The sequence below is a fragment of the Dendrobates tinctorius genome, unplaced genomic scaffold (genome assembly GCF_039654945.1).
Source record: "Dendrobates tinctorius isolate UK_male_01 unplaced genomic scaffold, ASM3965494v1 ptg000011l, whole genome shotgun sequence".
NCBI lineage: Eukaryota > Metazoa > Chordata > Amphibia > Anura > Dendrobatidae > Dendrobates > Dendrobates tinctorius.
In genome coordinates, this window is record NW_027361679.1 from 42,963,822 (window position 1) to 42,984,303 (window position 20,482).

The window sequence follows — 20,482 nt, forward strand, 5'->3', positions numbered from 1 at the left end:
CGTATAGAGTGTGTGTATGTGGTGCTACGGTGTTTCGCTGGTGTTGGTACCGTACAATAGGTTGGTACCAGCAGCAGTTTCCATATTGAGACACCCATCACTTGGGTGTCCCAATATGGCAGTCGGTGAACTTCCTTCACTTGGAATTCTGGGATACGGCGACATCTGGACAGAACAGGAGATGAAAACATTACAAGGCAATTATATAAATAGATTCTCAACCTTTTGTTTTTTATCTTCATTTAGGGGAACATCTTTTCCCACCTCCCTCTGGATTAACATATTCCACGTGGTTCTGCATCGAGCATTTCAGTACGCCACCTAATAATCACCCAGTGCGACTGCTTACCATTGTCCGACGCGCAACCTCCTCTGAGCAGCATTACGTCTGTCTGGCCATTGTACTTTCTGCCAAGGACAAGTCCCTGATCGTGTCAACGAAGGAAGAGCTACTTCAGAACTATGGTGAATATCCGCTTCAGTGCCGTCATTCCACGGGATCTTTATTAGGAGACTGGATATTATAGTATGATGCAATAAAATAAGGCTTTGGGGCTTATATTAGACAGCTAGACACTGGTTAAAAGAAAAAAAAATATATCTTTGGTGGAGCGGAATATTCTAGAAAATTATATCCAGAAAAAGTCCAAATTTGCTTTTGGTGAGGTGTTCTGTCACATTGGTACACCCAAAAATTCAGCTATTCTACACATACTGTAATGCAGTATATAGAGAAACGTCCGCTTCGTCCATCATCCAAATTGGATGTTGCTCCTGAAGGTTTAATTGGATGATTTTGGCCAGATTTTAGCAAGTATTTTTGCACCCAGTTGATGCCACTGGGATAGGATTAACATTCTTGCATGGAGTCCGTTATCAGATATCTGCCATATTAGCATGTAATAAGCTCTGCACAGGATGGATATTTAGTGGTATGAAAAAGGTGAGAACAGGACCAGGTACCAATGTAAAGTGTAAAGGATGGTTCACAGCACTGTTGCTCTTATTACAGCGGTAGATGCCCCCGTCCTCCTTTATTATAGGGCTGCAGTAGGTTCAACCTAAAAGATAGTATTGGGTTGGTTCTGACCGGTTGACAGAACCACAGTTTGACCATCCTATTATATTTTTCCTTTGTATAGCACCATTATAATATGTATAATTTATTTATTATAATTTATATTAATTGTGTTTGGCATTAGCAACTTTTGCAATCTGCAGTTTGTACTGCTGAGTGTGAGATCTCAGCAGGGAGGAGAGACATTGAGGAGCTGTTACTCTGGTTACGTGGGTACACAGGCAATCTGGCAGATTTTCAAAGCATGTACAGCAAACATCCTTATCAGATCTAAGGAATCTAATAATGTAGAAAACAAGGAAAATATATATATTTCATATATAGGCATTAAAAAGAAAAGCGGGTTAATACTTTACTACTTGTGTACAGCTCTAAACCATAAGGGTAAGTTCACACTAGGCATTTTTTCAGCATTTTTTTCAGAATTTTACTCTGTCGCCTCATTGGGGGATACAGAACCATGGGTGTTATGCTGCTGTCCACTAGGAGGCGATACTATGCATAATCTGAAAAAGATTAACTATGGCTCCTCCTCTGCAGTATATACCCCTGGACGGCTTCAGCCTTCTCCAGTTTTTGCTTAGTGTTGCATAGGAGGCACACCTAAAGATTTTTTCCCTTTTTTATTTTTTTTCGTTTTTTTCCTGACGGACTATAGATGAAGAAAAGTGGGTCTCCTGCGAGACCCCCGGCATGGCTCCTTCCTCGGCCCCTATTATAGGGTGCCCAGTTGAATTTGAGGTGGCTATTCCCCATGTCGCTGCTTCCCCAGTCCCTCGGGTACTGGTTCGAAGTCGAGACCCCCCTCCTTCCCCAATTCCCTTGGGTTCTGGGTTGAGGTCGAGGCAAGGATGAAGCCCCCTGATGGTGACAGCAGCACCCTCCCTAATCCCCTCATTAGGTTGAGACCCCTCAGGTAGGGCATGTACAAGGCAGCATTCTGCGGCTCCAAAGCCAGGGACCTCCAGCCCAGCTGCGGGCTCCTGTAGGTACCGGGGGAGAGTGCACGCAGGCATAGCACACACAGACACAGGGCTCCTGTGCCCCTGTCTCTGTGGCAGCGCCAGCTCTATAGCGCTACAGGGGGACCCCTCACAGGGCCCCGCTCCTGTTACTAGCCCCACCGCTATCCTGCCTTAAGATCCGGGGGGGTCTGGTTCAGATCCGACCCCCTCCCGGATATCCGCACCGGCCTGAAGCCCTTCTGTGCATCAGACTTCAAATTTAGACCGCGGCTTCGGCCTAGCTGAAGCCGCCACCTCCTCCCCGGCCCGCCCCGGATGACAAATATGACACCTTACAGTGTCATAGAAGGGGCGGTTCGAGACAGGGCTCGTTTTTACATAGCTCTGCGCGCCCTTTTCAGCTCTCCGCCCCCCTTCCTCTTCCTCCTCGTCCTCTCAGCGGCCATTTCTGGGTCAGAATTGCTGCAGGAGATGGCATTGTGACAGCAGCAGCACGTCAGCCAGTCTCCGGGGGGCACAGGACTGTGAATCTACGGCGCTGGACCTAGGGGCACACTGGTGGGGTAAGATCACAGCTGGGTTTTCTTACTCGGCTGTGAATCCATATTCTCTATAAGGCTCCTCTATAGGTTTCCTCTGCATAGCCACCCCTGTAGGGCCCTCTGCATAGCTGGCCCTTCTGCACTCGGTGCACTATGCCGGGCTCAAGGTACAAGAGAACCAGGCAGGACTGGTTTTATGCATTCTGCACAGCCTGTAAAACCACTCTCCCCAGTGGCAGCACATACCCGCTCTGCCGAGATTGTATCCAAAATACTGGGTCAGAACCCCAAGAGGCTCCTACCAATGCTTCAGCGTCTGCTATCACACGCCGGAATGGGCTACTCAAATGTCGCAGTCTGACGCAGTCCATAGATAACCTGACCTCCACATTACTCCAGGCTCTGCAGGGTCATGTCTCGGCTATGCGCGTTACCCAGCAAAGGGACAGCTCCACAGGGACAGGCCATTTCTGGCTCTCCCAGACGTAAGCGGACCCACAGATCTCGTTCATCTGCGTCATCCCATAGCACACGGCCATCCCCCTCTAGGGAGAGACACCGTAGTTCCAGGTCACCTAGACCGTCCCCTACTAGGGACAGACAACGCAGATCTCCACAGCGATCCCCGACCACAGGAGACCTCCGCCCCAGTTCGCCCACCAGGGAACGCCTCAGCGATACGCAGGATTCGGAAGGCATCTGTGACTCCGACTCAGACAACGAAACGGAGAGGTCTCTGGTCCTCGGTACCCCTAGCAATGCAGCGCTAGTTGAGGATATTATCTCTTCCATCCATCGGTGCTGGACATTTCTGATCCACCCCCGGAAGCCCCAGAACACAAGATCTGCTTTGAAGGTGTTCTGAAACCGCCTAAGGTCTTCTCTAATCACCCGGAATTTCAGGCGATACTTACTAAGCAGTTTTCGCATCCCGAGAATAAATTCACCAATCACAAATATTTGGAGGCAAGGTACCCTTTCCCACAGAAGGACACCAAGGAGTGGACAGATCCGCCCGAAGTGGACCCTCCAGTCTCTAGGCTAGCAGCACAGACCCTCCTGTCACTGCCAGATAGCTCAACCTTTAGAAACGCAGCAGACTGGCAGGTAGAACGCATGGCTCGTTCAATTTTCAAAGCGACAGGGGGCCTCCCTAGCTCCCGCTTTCGCTTCAGTCTGGGCGGCCAAAGCCATTCTGGCTTGGGCCAAAAATTTGCAGGATGGCCTCCAAACTTCCGATCCTGAGCTGTCGGACCAAGCGGTTCAAATAGCAGTGGTAGCAGATTACATGCTTCATGCAGCTCTGGATTCCGCAAGAGGTATAGCGTGAATAGCATCAAACGCCATCACAATCCGGCGTATCCTTTGGCAACGGGAATGGAAAGCGGACGCGGCCTCGAAAAAGTCCCTCACACACCTCCCGTACCTCAGTGGGCGACTTTTCAGTGAAAAGTTGGACACAATGATATCCAATGCCACTGGGGGGGAAGAGTACCTCTCTCCCTCAACTAAAACCTAAACGCACGTTCAAAAGGCGTAACCAAACACGATTCCGATCCTTTCGGAATTCTTCAGGCTGGTCCGTCTCGCATCCACCACAAAATCATAACCGCTCTCCACGCAGGGACAACTCACAGGCGGCACAGAGGCCAGAAAGGACCTGGCAGCTGAAAGCAGGCCAGGCAAAGCCCAAAGGAGGAAAACCTCAGACTTTCTCCTCATCATGACTCACGAACTCCGGAAGACACCCCACCCGTAGGCGGACGACTTTTACTCTTTCAGCAAGTCTGGCTCCCTATTACAGAAGACAGGTAGGTCAGGGAAATAGTGTCTTCCGGATACAAGATAGAGTTCACTTCCAGCCCACCGAACCAGTTCTTCCTCTCTGTTCCCCCAAAGCCACCAGACAAGGCTCGTGCCTTCCACCACGCGGTTTCTTCCCTCCTTCAAGCAGAAGTCATAGTACCGGTTCCAGCAACCGAGCGCTTCCGAGGGTCCTACTCCAATCTATTTGTAGGCCCCAAAAAAGGAGGCAGCGTACGGCCCATTCTGGACCTGAAACAACTCAACAAATATGTACGGGTTCGTCATTTCCTCATGGAGTCCCTTCGGTCCATCATTGCGTCCATGGAGCAGGGAGAATTTCTCGCCTCCATAGACATACAGGACGCATGCCTTCACATACCGATTGCTCCCGCCCATCAGAGATTTCTCAGGTTCGCTATCGACCAGGATCACTACCAGTTCGTGGCTTTCCCGTTTGGACTCGCCACTGCTCCCAGGACGTTTAAAAAATCATGGCAGCCACCATGGATGTTCTACACTCCAGAGGCATAGTAGTCGTTCCATACCTGGATGACCTTCTTATCAAGGCTCCAACCTTCAAGGACTGCGAGGTCAGCGTTTCAATCACAATCAACACTCTGAGTCGCCTGGGCTGGCTAGTCAACTTGCAAAAGTCATCGACTAGCCCGAGTCAGTCTCTGACATTCCTGGGGATGCTATTCGACACCTCCAGGGGTCTGGTGCTCCTTCCCAGGGACAAGGCACTGGCTCTCCGTCTGGGAGTTCACATACTCCTCCGCAATCCCCCCCATCTCTCCGGTTTGCCATGAGAGTCCTCGGCAGGATGGCAGCAGCAATGGAGGCGGTACCATTTGCCCAGTTTCACCTCAGACCCCTTCAACTAGTCATCCTCAAGTCCTGGGACAGGACTCGACAGGAAGTTCCTGCTAACATCGAAAACCAGAAGGTCCCTGCACTGGTGGCTCAAGCCAACCTCGCTTGCAAGGGGAAAATCCTCCTCAGATCAATGGAAGGTTCTGACCACCGACGCAAGCCTGACAGGTTGGGGTGCGGTGCACCTACATCACAGGGCACAAGGCAAGTGGTCAACACTGGAAGCGACCATGCCCATCAACATCCTGGAGATTCGGGCCATCTTCCTGGCACTGAGAGCCTTTCATCACTGGCTGGCAGCCTCTCATATCAGAATACAGTTGGACAATGCCACAGCGGTGGCATATGTGAATCACCAAGGCGGAACCCGCAGTACCCAGGCGATGAGGGAAGTGGCACATATCCTCCACTGGGCGGAAGACACGAGGTCGGTACACTCTGCGGTCCACATTCCGGGTGTGGACAACTGGGAAGCCGACTTCCTCAGCAGACAAGGAATGGACTCGGGGGAGTGGTCTCTCCATCCTGAAATTTTTCGCCAGATCTGCCGTCGCTGGGGGACCCCGGACATGGACCTAATGGCATCCCATTTCAATGCCAAGGTCTCCAACTTCATGACCAGTACACGCGATCCGCGGTCGCTCGGAGCAGATGCCCTGGTTCAGGACTGGACCCAGCTCCAGCTTCTGTACATTTTTCCACCCCTCCCTCTGATCTCCAGAGTCGTGAGGAAGGTCAAACAAGAGGGAGTTCGAACCATCCAGATCACGGCAGACTGGCCCAGACGTACATGGTACGCCGACATTGTACAACTTACAGCAGACGCCCCTGGCGTCTCCCCGACCGTCCCGATCTTCTGTCACAAGGCCCGTTCTACCACCAGAACTCAGGGGCTCTCAATTTGACGGCGTGGCCCTTGAGACCTGAGTTCTAACCCCGGCAAGGCTCTCACCGGACGTCATTAAGACCATGATCAGGGCACGGAAGCCAGCCTCCGCCAAGATTTATTACCGTACCTGGAGAGCTTTTTTTACCTGGTGCGAATCTCACGGCCAGATTCCACTCCCTTATTCCCTCTCAGAGGTACTTGGTTTTCTTCAATCGGGCCTGGACGCCAGGCTATCCCTAGGCTCGCTTAAGAGCCAGGTGTCAGCGCTCTCAGTGCTTTTCCAGAGGCGCATTGCTAACAAGCCGCAAGTAAGGATTTTTCTCCAAGGACTTTCCCGATTAGTTCCTTCCTACAAACGTCCACTGGAAACGTGGGACCTCAACCTGGTCCTGACAGCATTGCAGGCACCACCATTCGAACCCCCATAAGGAAGTCCCACTCCGCATTCTATCACAGAAGGTGTTTTTTCTGGTGGCAATCACCTCGCTACGCAGGGTGTCTGAATTATCAGCACTCTCCTGCAGACGGCCCTTCCTAGCCTTTCATCAGGACAAGGTGGTTTTCCGTACAGTCCCATCCTTCCTTCCGAAGGTTGTGCCCAACTTCCACCTCGATGAGGAAATTTCACTGCCATCCCTTTGCCCGGTTCCGGTTTATAGAGTTGAGAAGGCTCTGCATACGCTTGACCTCGTCAGGGCATTGTGTATATACGTGTCTAAGACTGCGCCCTTCCGGAAGTCTGATTCCCTTTTCATTCTTCCGGAAGGCGGTCGCAAGGGTCTGCCGGCTTCCAAAGCTACCCTTGCCAGGTGGATCAAGTCCACCATACAAGAGGCTTACTGCCTTAACAATTCTCCTCTTCCAGCCGGTATCACGGCACACTCTACGTGGGCGGTAGGGGCCTCCTGGGCCATTCGGCACCAGGCTTCGGCACAACAGGTGTGTAAGGCGGCCACTTGGACTAGCCTACACACGTTTACGAAACACTACAGAGTTCATACCCAGTCCTCAGCTGACGCGAGCCTGGGTAGACTGGTTCTGCAGGCGGCGGTGCTCCAAGTTTAGGGACCTGTCAACACAATATTCGTCTATTGCTTCCCACCCAGGGACTGCTTTGGGACGTCCCATGGTTCTGTGTCCCCCAACAACTAGGGTGCCAACCTCTGCGGTCAGGAAGGGACACATTAGGGTTCACTAGGGAGAGGTTCCCCCCTTCCTTTTGATATTAACTATTTAATTATTTTTTGTGTGTCTTGTATTTAGTCATTTAATCAGTACCCATTATCACCCAGCATCTAGTTTTCTACTTTTTAGGATTATTTAATTAAAGGTTTATTTTTAGGGGTCTTTTTTTCTTTCTTGGTTACCTTTTAACCTCCCCAACCTACTAGGACTTTTGATTTGTTCACCTTTATGTTTTTAAATAATCTATTTTCACATATTTATTACAGTGGATGACTTTAGCGAGGAATCTTCCTTCTATGAGATCCTACCTTGTTGTGCCCGATTTCGATTCAGTGAGCTGATAATGGAAGGTCAATGGCATCATCTGGTTTTAGTCATGAGTAAAGGCATGCTGAAAAATAGCACCGCTACTCTCTACCTTGATGGGCAGCTGGTCAGTACTGTAAAGGTATGTTTTTCTTTACTATAAATTCTTAGTGATCATGTAACCTGTTTTAGACGAGCACCCAAAATTGACTTATCAAATAATCTGTTACGGGAAATATGGTCTATTTTGGAGAAGAATTACTGTACTCAATCTTCTTAATGTAGTATTCTTTTATCAAGTTCAAAATTATGTAAAATTTTAATAATCCTTTTTTATTTCAATTTCATAAATCTGTAGCAAATCTGCTTCTTTCTCCTCCTGGACTGATCAGTCTTTCTCAATTCATGGTTAATTCGAACCTGTCACCCCTCGGGATATATATGACCTATATGGGCATACAGGTAATAGAAATGTTACACTAGTCCTACCTGTATGCCTCATATTAATGGTCTTGTTGCTGAGAAATGTTATATTCTGTCTTTATGCTAATGCACCCTGCCTGGAAGAAATCCCTGCCCCCTGGCCTCATTGTAATAATTCCCCCTCCCATCAGCGTCAGTTATGGCCTCGGAATCCTGAGCCCTGCACTTCCTCAGAAATACTGTACTTCATCCTCATCTTTTGCACAGGCGCCGGCGAGTCTTTGTGACCTCCTGTGTGCATGACGGTAATACACTCTCCCCACTTCCTCCCTGCACAGTCATCACTAGGAACCATGTGTACATGGCGATGACTCTGATGGAAGGAAGTGTGGAGGGCACCTTATCGGCCCGCACACCAGAGGCCCTGGAGTGGAAGTCGCTGGCACCTGCGCAGAAGAGCCCTGAATGCAGCGCCCATAGAATGGAGGATGAAGTATGTATTTCTGAGGGCGTGCAGGGCACAGGTGCAGGATTCCGGGGCCGTCAGATGCTAATGGGAGGGGGTAAATATTACTATGAAGACAGGAGGCAGGGATTTCTTCCAGGCACCGCACACCCAGAGCCTGGAAGAAATCATTAACATAAAGACAGAACTTAACATTTCTCCACAACAAGATCATTAAGGGTATGTTCCCACGTAGTTTTTAGTCTCTGCGGATTTTGTAGAGAAAACCGCAGGAAATCCGCAGGACAAAGTGTGCGGTTTTTCTGCGGATTATCTGCGTTTTTTCTGCGGTTTTGCCCTGCGGTTTTACACCTCATAATGGATGAGGTGTAAAACCGCAGCGTTTCTGCACCAAACAATTGACATGCTGCGGATTGTAAACCGCAGCAAAACCGCGCGGAAAAAAACGCAGCATGTGTACAGCTTTTTTTATTTCCCTAGGAAATAAAGGTACTGTACAACGCAGCAAAATCTGCTGCGTTTCTGCAGAGCCAAAAACGCTGCGGAAACGCAGCAGAATCCGCAGCGTGTGCACATACCCTAAGATGCGGCATATACAGTGGGGGGAAATAATTATTTGATCCCTTGTGACTTTGTAAGTTTGCCTACTGACAAAGACATGAACAGTCTATAATTTTAAGGGTACATTAATTTTAACATTGAGAGATAGAATATCAAATAAAATCCAGAAAATCACATTGTATACCGTATATACTCATGTATAAGCCGAGATTTTCAGCACATTTTTTTGTGCTGAAAACGGCTCCCCTCGGCTTATACACGAGTCATACATCAATACTCCCTTTCCGTCGCTGGATCTCCATCCTCCCTGCTTCTCTGTTATCCCGGGGCTGGCAGCTCTTCCTGTTCCTTTGCAGCGCGGTCATGTGACCCCGCTAATGTAATGAATATGGACGCATCTCCACTCCCATTCATTACCTTAATGAGCCGGGTCACATGACCGCTCTGTAAAGGAACAGGAAGAGCTGCCAGCCCCGGGATAACAGAGAAGCAGGGAGGATGGAGATCCAGGGAAGCCAGGAGGGTGAGTAGGAGGGGGGGTGGTTATGTGTACTGTCTGCCACTGTTTATGGGGGATACTCTAGCACTGTTTGTGTGCTCTCTAGCATTGTTTATGGGGGAATTCTGGCACTGCTTGGGTACTGTCTGGCACTGCTTATGGGGCACTCCAGCACTGTTTGTGTGCTCTCTGGCTTTGTTTATGGGGACAACTGACACTGTTTATGGGGAAATTCTGGCACTGCTTATGTGTACTGTCTGGCACTGCTTAGGGGCACTCTGGTACAGTTTGTGTACTGTCTGACACTGTCTATGGGGACAATTTGACACTGTTTATGGGGGCATTCTGGTACTGTTATGTACTCTTTGGCATTGTTTGTGTGTACTCCCTGACTGCTTATGGGGCGCTCTGGCATCGTTATATGTACTCCCTGACTGTTTATGGTGGTGCTATGATATTGTGTACTCCCTGACTGCTTATGGGGGAGCTATGATATTATGTGTAATCCCTGACTGCTTATGGGAGCACTATGATATGTGTACTCCCTGACTGTTTGTGGGGGCGCTCTGACACTAGGAGCTTTCTCAGTGTCACCGGTGATTATACCATTATTACATGATATTATGTGATGACTGTGATACCGGCACAGGGATGAGGGGACAATGCATACCCGGCTTATACCTGAGTCAACAAGCTTACCCAGCTTTCTGTGGCAAAATTAGGTGCCTCGGCTTATACTCGGGTCGGCTTATACACTAGTATATACGGTAAATTATATAAATTTATTTGCATTTTGCAGTGAGAAATAAGTATTTGATTCCTCTGGCAAACAAGACTTAACACTTGGTGGCAAAACCCTTGTTGGCAAGCACAGCAGTCAGATGTTTTTGGTAGTTGTTGATGAGGTTTGCGCACATGTCAGGAGGAATTTTTGTCCACTCCTCTTTGCAGATCATCTCTAAATCATTAAGATTTTGAGGCTGTCGCTTGGCAACACGGAGCTTCCACTCCCTCCATAAGTTTTCTATGGGATTAAGGTCTGGATACTGGCTAGGCCACTCCATGACTTTAATGTGCTTCTTTTTGTTCTTTTTGAGCCACTCCTTTGTTGCCTTGGCTGTGTGTATTGGGTCATTGTCTTGCTGGTTGACAAAGCCACGACCCATTTTTAATGTCCTGGCATAGGGAAGGAGGTTGTCACTCAGGATTTTACGGTACATGGCGCCATCCATTCTCCCATTGATGCGTTGAAGTAGTCCTGCACCCTTAGCAGAGAAACACCCCCAAAACATAATGTTTCCACTTCCATTCTTGACAGTGGGGATGGCGTTGGGTCATAGGCAGCATTTCTCTTCCTCCAAGCACGGCGAGTTGAGTTAATGCCAAAGACCTCAAATTTTTTTTTCATCTGACCACAGCACCTTCTCCCAATCACTCACAGAATCATCCAGCTGTTCATTGGCAAACTTCAGTCGGGCCTGCACATGTGCCTTCTTGAGCAGGTGGATATTGCGGGCACTGCAGGATTTTAAACTTTTACAAAGGTAAGGTGTTACCAATGGTTTTCTTGGTGACTGTGGTCCCAGCTGCCTTGAGATCATTAACAATTTCCCTCCGTGTAGTTTTAGACACCTTCCTCATGATCAAGAATACTCCACGAAGTGAGATTTTGCATGGTGCCCAAGATTCATCTCGATTGACAGTCATTTTATATTTCTTCCATTTTCTTACTAATTCACCAACAGATGTCTCCTTTTCACCCAGGGTCTTACGTATGGGTTTCTAGCCCATACCAGCATTGTGCAGATCTATGATCTTGTCCCTGACATCCTTATAAAGCTCTTTGGTCTTGCCCATGCTGTAGAGGTTAGAGTCTGACTGATTAATTGAGTCTGTGGACAGGAGTCTTTTGTAAAGGTGACTATGTAAGACAGCTGTCTTTAATGCAGGTAACGAGTTGTTTAGGAGCGTCTAACTGGTCTGTAGGAGCCAGAACTCTTAAAGGTTGGTAGGGGATCAAATACTTATTTCTCACTGCAAAATGCAAATAAATTTCTCTTTCGTCTCATTGGGGGACACAGAAACCGTGGGTGTGTGCTGCTGCCTCTAGGAGTTGGACACTATGCCATGAAAAAAATGTTAACTCCGCCTCCGCAGTATACACGCCTCCGACTGGCTGTAGGACAATTAGTTTTGCTTGGTGTCAGATAGGAGGTGGACAGGGTCTCTTACAAGACCCATGCCTACCTCAATGTGCGTCGTTCCTTTTCAGGTAACCATGGAGGGATACAGAGTAGATCTGCTACATCTGTACTCCTACACCGGGATTATGAGTACAGCGTGTACTGCCACCCCGTGTCCTCATAGATCCCAATGGCAGGACCCTAGCCCCTAACACAGACTCGTGTTCAGGTGATCGTTCCTGGTCCTGACCTTCGTCTCCCATCACTCGCCCTCCAGAGCCTGATGATCAAGAGAGATGCCCTGCAGAAAAGATTTGGGACAGCAATCTTTTCGTTCAGGTAACTGCTCCCTGTCACGGGGGGAGCTGGAGGTAAGAGGCTGCAGCATTTTTTTTTTTGAGAAAAAAAAAAAAAGGAAAAGAGAATCTCTTTTCCTTGCATTTATGGAGGGGATCACTGTTACCCCGTGCTACAGCCCGTGGCTCTAACTTATCTCAAAGAGCCAGTACCTACTTCCAAGCACTGCAGGAATGTGGATTGCGGCGGCCTCCCATCCTTCCTCCCGCGGCAGCATTATGCTCCTGGGCTCCAGCGGCTCCCCACCGGCTTCAGAGTCCAGCACACGCGCTCCTGATGTCAGATCCTGGCTTCCGGGGTAGGCTCAGCCCTCCGGTGTCCTCTTCTGGGACCAGCGCCATCCTGGTGCTCCAGGAAGTCTGGCGCTGGGCCCCACCCACCGGTTCCGGGCGGGGTTTTTCATAAGCTTCTAGGCAGCGGCAGGGCTGCTCACCTCTCTCTTTTCTCTGCCTTCGGGCGGCAGCGACACAGGACGTGGGTTTGTGAGTACTGCACTACAGTTGTTGCTCCCTCACTCCACTCTTTAACCCCGACGGTCAGCTCCAGTTAGAAGGGCCTATCAGTATGCCCAAGGGAGAGCAGTCCCGCTCATCCTCTTCAGATACCATCGTTAAAGATTTTTGTATGTACCTCATGCAATAACAGACTTCCTTCGTTTCAGTCCTCCCCACTCTGCTCAGATTTCAGCAGACCCACTGTATTACCTACGCTAGAGGGCAGGTGCAGCCCCCGCCTTTCCTGCCAAAGCTCGCTCATTATCCCAGGAGCTGGATGAAGCAGTCTTGCCTGCCGCCCAGGGGTCATTTATTGCCGCAGGAGACAGTGAGTGTCCAGGACGGGCCTCTTCCTTATCTAAATCCGTGGCCGACCTTACCATGGTATCACAGACCTTGGTAACGGTACTTGACAGATTGCCACTTCAGACTCCAGTGGACCCAGGCGCATTGAAGGAGCCCCCTTTTCGGACCTTCTAGAGGCCGTAAAAGGTTTAGACAGGACCATCAACTCAGGTCCCCTTCTTAATCCATCTCACCGCCAGAGTTTCTCTGGCCATCTGCCTCCTCCCGGTCCTCCTCCCCAGAATCAGGCGAGGCATTATCAGAGTCGCACTCGGAGGAGGGTTCTGAGTATGGGCCAGATCAGTCTCAGGGCATCAAGGATATGGTCCATGACCTCATTGCTGCTGTCAATGAGACCTTTAACATTAAGGACGCCACATCGAAGCCTGATGATCAGGCTTTCTCATTTAAGTGGAAGCCGGTTTGGGATCTTGTATCAAGATCTCACTGCAACTGGACCTCCTCCCCTTCAGTGGATCCACCAGTGTCCAGACTCTCTACTAAAACAGTCCTTCCACTCGCCAGTGGGGCAGCCCTGAAGGATCCTAATGATAGAAGGGTAGAATCCCTGGCAAGATCCGGCTTTGAGGCAGCAGACGCTATATTGTGTCCGGCCTGCGCTTCAGCTTGGGTAGCTAGCTTAGACAGGGCATATTGGCCGGGTTCCCACCAGCAGAACTAGCGGAGTTCGCAGACCAAATCTCTCAGGCTGGGAAATATAGGGTATCAGCAGCCTTGGATGCAGCGTCTTGCGCAGCCCAAGCATCCAGCAACATGGTAGCCGGCGGATGGTCTGGCTAAAGGCCTGTCGGGCTGCTTTGTCCTCAAAAAAAAAAAACCCTGACCAATCTGCCTTTTCAGGGTTCCCGATGCTTTGGTCCTATGTTAGAGCAAATCATTTTTTTTTTTTTTTAAACCAGTTATTTTTATTTAGGTTTCAAAAGATTTTAAACAATAAACAGTGGATATCAATATACATGTAACAATTCACATATCTTGTAGTAATACAATCAAAGCCATCCCCCCCTCCCCCCTCCCCCAATACTCCTTATGCCGGGTATACTTGAGAGTCTTAGCAATCATATCACCGCCATCCAGGCGGACCATATTTTTTCGAAAGTGCTTTCACCATGCCTTCGCCTGTAAATGCTTTCCTCTAAATGCATTACCGTAGGTGTCTGAGCAATAAATTCCCTCCTAGTGGGGGGTTCCGAATCCTTCCATTTTCGTGCTATTAGTTTGCGTGCCACATACAGCAACCTCGCTATTGCCACTTTGTAATGTTCTGAGACAGGTATCCCATCCACCTCCCCCAAAACACACAGCACTGGATTCCTGTCGAGCGTACATGCATAAGCTCTCTCAATTTTGTTGATAACGACCAGCCAGTATGCCACCAGCCGCGGACACGACCATAAAATATGTAACAGTCCGGCCTGGTCTGTGCCACATCTAGGGCAGCTAGAGTCTCCCCTCAAGCCCGCCTTCAATAGGACCAGCGGTGTTTTGTATGTTCTATGTATTACATGTAATTGGGAGAGCCGTGCCTGCTCGCTTAGAGAGATCTTCGGGACATATTCAAGAATAGTCTCCCATTGTTCTGTTGTGAGGGTACCCACCTCCCTCTCCCATTTACTCTTTGCAGTGAGGTGATTGTCCCCCAGATAGGAGTGTAGTAGATCATGATATATGCTCTATATAACTCCCCTCGTCCCTCCCTTCATACACACAAAGTCTAGTACAATGTCGCCCTGAACCGTCATGGCTCCCAATCTACACTGTGCCCTCCAAGCATGTCGAAGCATATAGTATTGAAACCCCCATACCGAAGGCAAATCAAATTCCTCTCTCAATGTCTCAAAGGTCTTCAGGTCCGTTCCACTCTGCAGCTGGCACACATATCTCACTCCTTTCGCCTTCCAATTGCCCATTTGACGCAGCTTATTAAGTTCCAGCAGATGCTCATTGTCCCACACCGGTGAGTACCTAGTCAGCTCATCCACCCCTCTGATCCTTTTAATGGTGTCCCATACCTTCTGATTCATGCCTATGGTAGGATATGGTGCTCCCAGTTTCTTAAAGGTACCATACTCTAGACCCTGGATAAGTGGGCGTCTCCCCGTCACATGTACCAGCACCCGGTGAGCTGCTCCTCCACAATCGAGCTCTCTCCATCCCCTGACATGCTGGCCCTGTACTGCCAAGAAATAGACCCATGGATTTGGTGCGGCCAGTCCTCCCTCTTCCTTTCCTTTTTGCAGAGTTCCAAATTTAATCCGTGCCTGCTTCTTGCCCCATATCAAGGATCTGAAGATAGAATCAATTCCTCCGAAACCGTTTTTTTGGTAGCCATATCGGCGAATTGTGCAAAACGTAAATTAGTTGTGGCATAAGGACCATCTTAATCAGGTTAGTTCTACCCGTTACCGTTAAAGCCAATTTGCACCATGCACCTATTTTCCCTTTAAATTTCTCTAGCAGAGGAACCAAATTCAGACCCGTGAATCGGGACAGTGGAAGAGCTACCCATATCCCTAGGTATTTAAACTGTGAAACTAGCTGGAGTTGTTTCCCCTTCTCATCTATCTCCTCCGCTTCTATTGCTCTATCCACAGCCATGACATAAGACTTGTGCCAATTTATCTCCAGTCCCGAAATGCTCCCAAATTGTTTAATTACATCCATCGCGCACCCCAGTGTCTCTCCTGCACTTTCCAAAAACAACAGGATGTCGTCGGCATACAATGATATTTTTTCTTCCAGCTTCCCAAATTTAAATCCGACCACTCCCCTCTCAGCTCTGATCTTGGCCGCCAGGGGCTCCACTGCCACCGCGAACAATAGCGGGGACAGCGGACACCCCTGCCTTGTGCCCCTATGCAAGTCAAACATCCCGGACTGTTCTCCATTCACCTTAACTACCGCCTTTGGGGATGAGTACAATAACTTCACCCAGGCCATGAACGTGGGGCCGAATCCCATCAGTTCCATGATTTTCCATAAGTATTGCCATTCCATGCTGTCAAATGCTTTCCTAGCGTCCAATGACATCACTATTCTCCTGCCACCATTATCAGCAGGCAGTTGCATATTAAGAAATAATCTTCTTAAGTTAACAGCCGTGGAGCGGTTAGGCATAAAGCCTGACTGGTCCTCGTGTATAATTGTATGCGCAACCCCGGTGAGTCGGGTGGCCAGGATCTTAGCGAGTATTTTGACATCCGTTGTCAACAACAAAATGGGCCTGTACGACTCCGCATCCATGGGATCTTTTCCCTCCTTCGGCAGAACTACTATCACCGCTTCCTCCACTGATCTCGGCAGTGCCCCCGTCACTAAAGCCTCATCAAGCACAGATTTCAATTTCGGAGCCAGCAGTTCCACTAACTCCCTGTACACCTCCCCAGGTAGACCATCAGCTCCCGGTGATTTGTTATTGGGCATAGACAGTATTGCACATTCCACCTCCTCCACACTCACAGGTTCTTCCAACCTCAACCTATCTTCCTCAGACAATTTAGGTAGTGAAATGCCTTCCAAAAATTTCTCCACATCCCCCTCTGTGTCCCGTGCTCTCGAAGTGTACAGTGCCATGTAATATGCCTTGAAGACCTCCAGTATGTCCTTTGTGTCTGTCAGAGTCGCCCCTGTTTGATCTCTCAGTTTATACACCCTGGAAGACTCCCTTTGTGCCGCAGATATCACCGCCAACAAGTGACCTACTCTCTCCTTCTTCAAAGAATTGAGCTTGCTGAAATGCCCTTTTCCTCTCAGCTTGCATCATGTGCAGTTTATCAACTGCCTCCTGAGCCAATTTTAGTCTATTGTGAGCTTCACTCGTTGGCGCCAAAATCATGTCTGCCTCCGCTCTTGTCAGGTCATCCTTTATTTGTTGATCTGCCAATTTAGTTTTGGTCTTACACCTCGCAATCTCACTTATAAAAAGTCCCCTCGTAAACGCCTTCATGGCATCCCATACCGTTGTGGCCTCAGCACTCCCTTCGTTCATTTGGAAGAAGTGCTCTAGCTCTTTGGTTATGCCACCCATGTCCACCACTTTAAGCCACGTCGGGTGAAGACGCCAACCTCCCCTCTGACCCTGAGCAGATCTCACCAGAAGCGTGACCACCATAGGACCATGATCCGAGAGAGTCCTCTGTAGGTATTCCACCTCCCCCACCATCCCGTCCATAGCGGTATCCCCCAAAGCCAGGTCTATCCTCGACAGTGTTCCATGTGTTGCCGAGTGACATGAAAAAGTCCTCTTACCCTCATTTCGTACTCTCCACAGATCTACCAGCCCAAGTTCCCCTACATACTTGCCAAAGGCAGTCATCCTGTCCTGTCCAGCTTCCGTACCTGCCGGTCGTACTTTATCCCAATAATCATTCATAGTGTTGTTAACATCTCCCATAATCAACAATGGAGTCTCCCCCCATCTGCCCGTCAGTTCCAGTACTGCTTGTAGTTTCTTTTTAGAGTAAGGTGGAGGGATATATAAAGCCACTAAAATCATTTTGTGTCCGAACAATCTGCAAGCAATCCATACATACTGCCCTTCACTGTCTACATGCACTTCCAGCTCTTCATAATGTGTGTTTTTGTGTATTAGGACTGACACCCCCCTGGAGTACGAGGAATAAGTAGAATGATATGTCTTTAGCATCCAGGCTCTTGACAACCAGTGCATAGTGTCTCTAGTGAGATGTGTCTCCTGCAAGCACGCGATCATAGGTTCACAGGATTTGATATGATTCAGAACAGCCGCCCTCTTAACCTTATCAGATATACCACGTACATTCCAACTTAACATCCGAACAGTACGGTTACTCATTGTGCATTAGAAAGAACAATCCATCATCATCAAGTAACATCATTACATTGTGGTCCCAATCATACCTGGTCAAACAGCATGAAAACCCCCATCTCCCTACAAATCCGCACCACCAACCTCCCCCCATCCCTCTCCGCTTCCCCTCCCCCCACCCTTCCCCTTTTGCAGTTGTCACTCTCTCCCCAACGTGAGAGTGAGAGCTCAAAGAACCTGAGCAACTTCTCAGTATTCCGCACTTCAACATGCGTCGTGTCCTCCTCCATCATTGGCAGCCTCTCCGCCATATTGTCAACAGTATGCATAGTCCCGAACCATTAGTCAAACAATTAACCATAATACGTAGATCCCAGTGGGGAGTTCTCCCCCTCCTCTGCGCTCCTATTTCGCAGAGTAAAGCAGCTCCACAACCCTGTCCAGTGATCAGTCTAGCAGGGTCATGTGGTCATATTGCCATTATCTTCTCTCAATTTTCTCCGGTTGCGCTCCAACCACGAAGCAGCCTCAACCGGTGACGGGGAAAAAATGACTTTTCCAAAAGCTTCCACTCTTAATTTAGCAGGATAAATTGTAGAGTATTTCAAATGCAAAGAGCGGAGCTGTTTCTTCACTTTGCCATACCGCAGTCGCAACTTTTGCACCTCGGCTGAGTAATCCGGGTATATTTCGATTTGTTTGCCCTCCAGGTTAAGATCTGTCAACTTTGCAGCCTTTCGTAAGATAGTGTCCCTGTCTCTGCAATTCAGGATTCTGGCTAGCATCGTGCGAGGTCCATCTCCCGGCACTGGGGGTCTCATGGGTACGCGATGGGCACGCTCCACCGCAAACACTCTCGACAAGTTATCAGCACCAAACTTGTCCAGCAGCCAGGTTTAAATAAAGGTTGTGGGGTCAGCACCCTCAGCTCTCTCAGGGATGCCCACAACGTGCAAATTGTTCCTACGTGACCGGTTTTCCAGGTCATCATTTTTATTGGCTACTACCGTGATCCTCTGAGTGTGCTGTTGTTGTGTCTTTTGCACTGAGGTTAAGTGATCTTCTGTTACACCAACTCTGTCCTCCACCTCAGTTAATCTGGCTGTAACTTTCTGCATAGATGTTTTTATGCCTCCCATTTCTTCTTTCAAGCAATTCACTTGCTTTGTTAGAGCAGTTAAGGCAGTCTTGCAGTATAAGACAGCTTGGAATACATCCCGCAGGGTGGGCTCTGCTACATCTGCACTTTCAGCTAACTGCACAGTGTCACCATCCCCCTCTTCCTCCTGCTCCAGCTCTGCATTCAGCACAGGCATCTCCTCATCGTCTTCCTCCTCATCTCTGTGCTTCTCACTCCCTCCATTTCCTTCTTCATCTGTCTCTATGCCCTTCACATACCTGTTCAGCCGGGCTGAGACTTACAGCCTCTGTGCAAAGGCTGTGTTTCTTCTTCCCGCCTCCTCCTCTCTCTCAGCACCATCTTGGACTGAGGCACTGCTGCAGGCTCCGACATCTTTCTGCCTTTTGCGGCCCATGTCTGTCTCTCTGAGTCTGGCAGAAGCTCACCCCTGACTCCTGGGACCTTCAGACATCTGATCCTGGTAAAGGAATAAGCTGGTTCGGGCTCTGTGCAGGATAATTGAGGCTAATGGTGGCAAAGAAGCACAGCCACCCGACTTCTCACATGAAGAGCTAGGCCCCGCCCCCTAGAGCAAATCATTAAAGAGGGCACAAGCTCCCTTCTCCCTCAGGCCAGGTCTGGTCAATATGCTTTCAAACGAAAGGCCCAATCCTTTCATCCTTTTCGTTGTGCCCCAGCGGCAGACTCTTATGCTCAGGGCCCACATCGGTCACAGGCGCCGAAAGACGGGAAGAAGGTGTCCTTTCGGGCCCCCCTTTCATGGCGCCCTCGCAATTCCCACAGGAGAGCTACCAGGTCGGGGCCAGGCAGATCCTCTTCAGCCGGACGCTGCAGGGATTCCAGCTTCTTTCCCAGTCCCTCTCCCAGACTAGGAGGCCGCCTTCTCTTCTTCAGAGATGTCTGGCGGAGTTCAGTAGAGGATACCCGGGTAGGGGAGGTGGCATCCACAGGATGCAAGATAGAATTCAATGCGCTTCCACGAGACCGCTTTTTCTATCCCAACCACCAAAGGACGCTGCCATGGCCTCAGGTTTTTTTGCGGCAATCGACTTTCTCCTCAGCGCAGGAGTAATCATCCCCATACCCGAGCAGGAGCGTTTTACAGGATTTTACTCAAACCTGTTTGTGATACCAAAAAGAGGAGGGCTCGGTTCGTCCCATACTAGACCTCAAGAGGGTAAACAAATGGGTCCGCCTACGCTGCTTCAGGATGGAGTCGATCCGGTCGGTGATTGCCTCTATGCAGGATCAGGAATTCCTATGCTCCATAGACATTTGGGATGCCTACCTGCACATCCCCATTTTTTCAGGGATATCAAAGATATTTGCACCTCGCTGTCCATCGGCAGCATTTCCAGTTTGTGGCCCTGCCATTTGGGCTGGCAACAGCCCCCAGAATTTTTACAAAGATTATGGCAGCAATGGTAGCTATATTAAGGGTCAGAGGCATAGTATTAGCCCCATATCGCAACGATATTCTCGTCAAAGCACCCACCTTCGATCAGGCTCAGGAAAACCTATCTGTGGTTCTAAACACGCCGTCCCAGTTTGGTTGGCTCATC

At 49.3% G+C, this 20,482-nt stretch overlaps 1 protein-coding gene across 6 annotated transcripts in view; it reads left to right on the top strand.

The window, feature by feature from the left end:
• WDFY3 (WD repeat and FYVE domain containing 3) overlaps window positions 1-20,482 on the top strand; it is a 436,497-nt gene that overhangs the window by 268,432 nt on the left and 147,583 nt on the right. For all 6 annotated transcript variants that reach the window (XM_073541724.1, XM_073541677.1, XM_073541696.1 and 3 more), the window contains 2 exons: window positions 247-465; window positions 7,605-7,786. In XM_073541724.1, coding sequence (XP_073397825.1) covers window positions 247-465; window positions 7,605-7,786 — 401 coding nt within the window. The remainder of the gene's footprint in view (window positions 1-246; window positions 466-7,604; window positions 7,787-20,482) is intronic.